Genomic DNA, 2,381 nt, shown 5'->3' on the forward strand with positions numbered 1-2,381 from the left:
TCCCTCCTCTGGACATGTCCAAACCACTGTCCCTCCTCTGGACATGTCCAAACCATCTCAGTGTGTCCTCTCTAACTTTATCTCCCAGGTGTTCAACCTGTGCTGTACCTCTGATGATCTCATTCCTGATCTTCTCCATCCTTGTCTCTCCTAAGGAGAACCTCAACATCTTCATTTCTGTCACTTCCAGCTCTGTCTCCTGTCTTTTTGTCCATGTCTGTCTCCAGACCATACAACATAGCTGGTCTCACCACTGTCTTGTAAACTTTTCCTTTGATCTTTGCTGACACCCTTTTGTCTCAAATCACTCCTGAAACTTTTCTCCATCACTCCATCCTGCCTGGACTCTCTTCTTCACCTCTTCACCACACTCCCCATGTTCCTGGACAGAGGACCCCAAGTCCTTGAAGTCCTGCACCTTTGTGACCTCTGCTCCTTGTAGCCTCACTGTTCCACCTCCTCCCTCTCATTCACACACATGGACTCTGTCTTACTACGACTGACTTTCATTCCTCTTCTTTCAAGTGCATACCTCCACCTCTCCAAGTTCTCTTCCACCTGTTCCCTCTTCTCACCACAGATCATAATGTAATCTGCAAACATCATAGTCCAAGGAGATTCCTGCCTGACCTCATCTGTTAGTCGGTCCATCACCAGAGCAAACAAGAAGGGGCTCAGAGCTGATCCTTGATGCACTCCCACCTCCACCTTGAAGCCATCTGTCACTCCTACAGCTCATCTCACCACTGGCCTGCTGTCCTCATACATGTCCTGCTGTCCTCATACATGTCCTGCTGTCCTCATACATGTCCTGTAACAGTCTAACATACTTCTCTGCTCCTTCAGATCTCATGTAACACCACACCTCCTCCCACAGCACCCTGCCAGATGTTTTTTCTAAATCCACAAAGACACAATGGAGTTCTTTCTGACCCTCTCTGTTCTTCTCCATCAACATCCTCAAAGTAAAGATGGATCTGTGGTGCTCTTTCTCTTCATGAAACCATCCTGCAGCTCACAGATAGTCACCTCTCGTCTAAGTCTTGCTTCCACAACTCTCTCCCAGATCTTCATCATGTGCCTCATCAACTTAATTCCCCTGTAGTTGCTACAACTCTGTACATCACCTTGTTCTTAAAAATGGCCACCAGCACTTCTTCTCCATTCCTGAGGCATTTTCTCACCCTCAAACATGCCATTGAATGTTTGAGCACATATGATCCAAATTAGTATTTTCATATAAATGTTAAAACAGTTAAATGTTGACTCGACGCCCTCGTTTTAATTTACTTCTTACTCTAAAATGCTGACAAGGAAATTTAATACAATTTTCAGTTTCTATCCATACATAAAGTCAGTTTAGGTCTGCTGAACCACTGGGACGGCCGTTGATGGTGCTAGGTGTAATTTGTGGCAGCCATCTTGTGAGGAGCTCCATACATCACTCTGTTCCGTTTACATGTTGAAGCCACACATGACGTTTTGTGCTGCTGTAAGTCATCATTCCATAAGAGTCCAGAAAAAGCCTCATTCCATATAAATCAACATATACAATTCAAACGGTGACAAAAAAGACAGTGCTCTGTCATTTATTTATATGTTCTTAATTTAAGGTGATTCCCAACATATTATCTTTGTTGTCTTTTGTGTTTGGCAACATCTTCTTACAATTTATTGTTGTGTACATCAGCTGTTATTAAATGTGCTGTATACAGAAAACAAACTGATCTTAGTATTTTCATTTGAAAACAAAAAATGAAAATTATTCTCCCTAATGGAAGACTATGCACAGATTTACATCATAAACAACTGTAAACTCGTTTGGGTAAGTTTAATAAGCATTCATTCATTTTTATCAAAACTATTTGAGTCAGTAATTTATACTTTTAAATTAACTATCTTAGAACGCTACAAGTCTGTCTAGAAAAAAAAAACTACTAAAACTGACAAAATTAAAAGTCTGGGGTAAAAGCTTCCTGTCACTCTGTATCAAAATAAAAGCACGTGGCTGGATCGTCTCTGAGCATCATTCCTGCAGCCGAGAGCTGACTGGGTCTTCAGATCAGGGTCATGGCTCATGTGTCCATGTGTCCCTGATCTGGGCTGATGATGGACACTGTCCTGCTGCTGAATGGACTCTCCTCAGGATGGACCTCTCTGCCAGGTCCCTTTAAGTTCTGAAGCCATATCTGGTCCTGGTCCTGCTGGTCTCCAGTTCTAATGGTTGGCAAACAGGCCAGCCTCCCAGCGCAGAGCTCGCTGGTTCTTGTGACGAACGACTCGGGTCGACTCCACAACCTGAAACAGGCCAAAGGCACAAAGTCAAGAAGAAAAGTGTGTGTGTGTGTGTGTGTGTGTGTGTGTGTGTGTGTGTGTGTGTG

The 2,381-nt window shown here is 43.4% G+C and overlaps 1 protein-coding gene across 1 annotated transcript in view; it reads right to left on the reverse strand.

Annotated features, from left to right (window-relative positions):
• Positions 1 to 1,604: 1,604 nt before the first annotated feature.
• The window catches only part of LOC119407602 (mitotic spindle positioning), a 15,436-nt gene continuing 14,659 nt past the window's right edge, over positions 1,605 to 2,381 (reverse strand). Inside the window, exon 5 of the mRNA XM_037674424.1 lies at positions 1,605 to 2,298. Within this exon, the coding sequence (XP_037530352.1) occupies positions 2,218 to 2,298 (81 nt within the window). The 3' untranslated portion in view covers positions 1,605 to 2,217. The remainder of the gene's footprint in view (positions 2,299 to 2,381) is intronic.

This window comes from Nematolebias whitei, chromosome 3 (genome assembly GCF_014905685.2).
Source record: "Nematolebias whitei isolate Nwh7 chromosome 3, NemWhi1, whole genome shotgun sequence".
Lineage (NCBI taxonomy): Eukaryota > Metazoa > Chordata > Actinopteri > Cyprinodontiformes > Rivulidae > Nematolebias > Nematolebias whitei.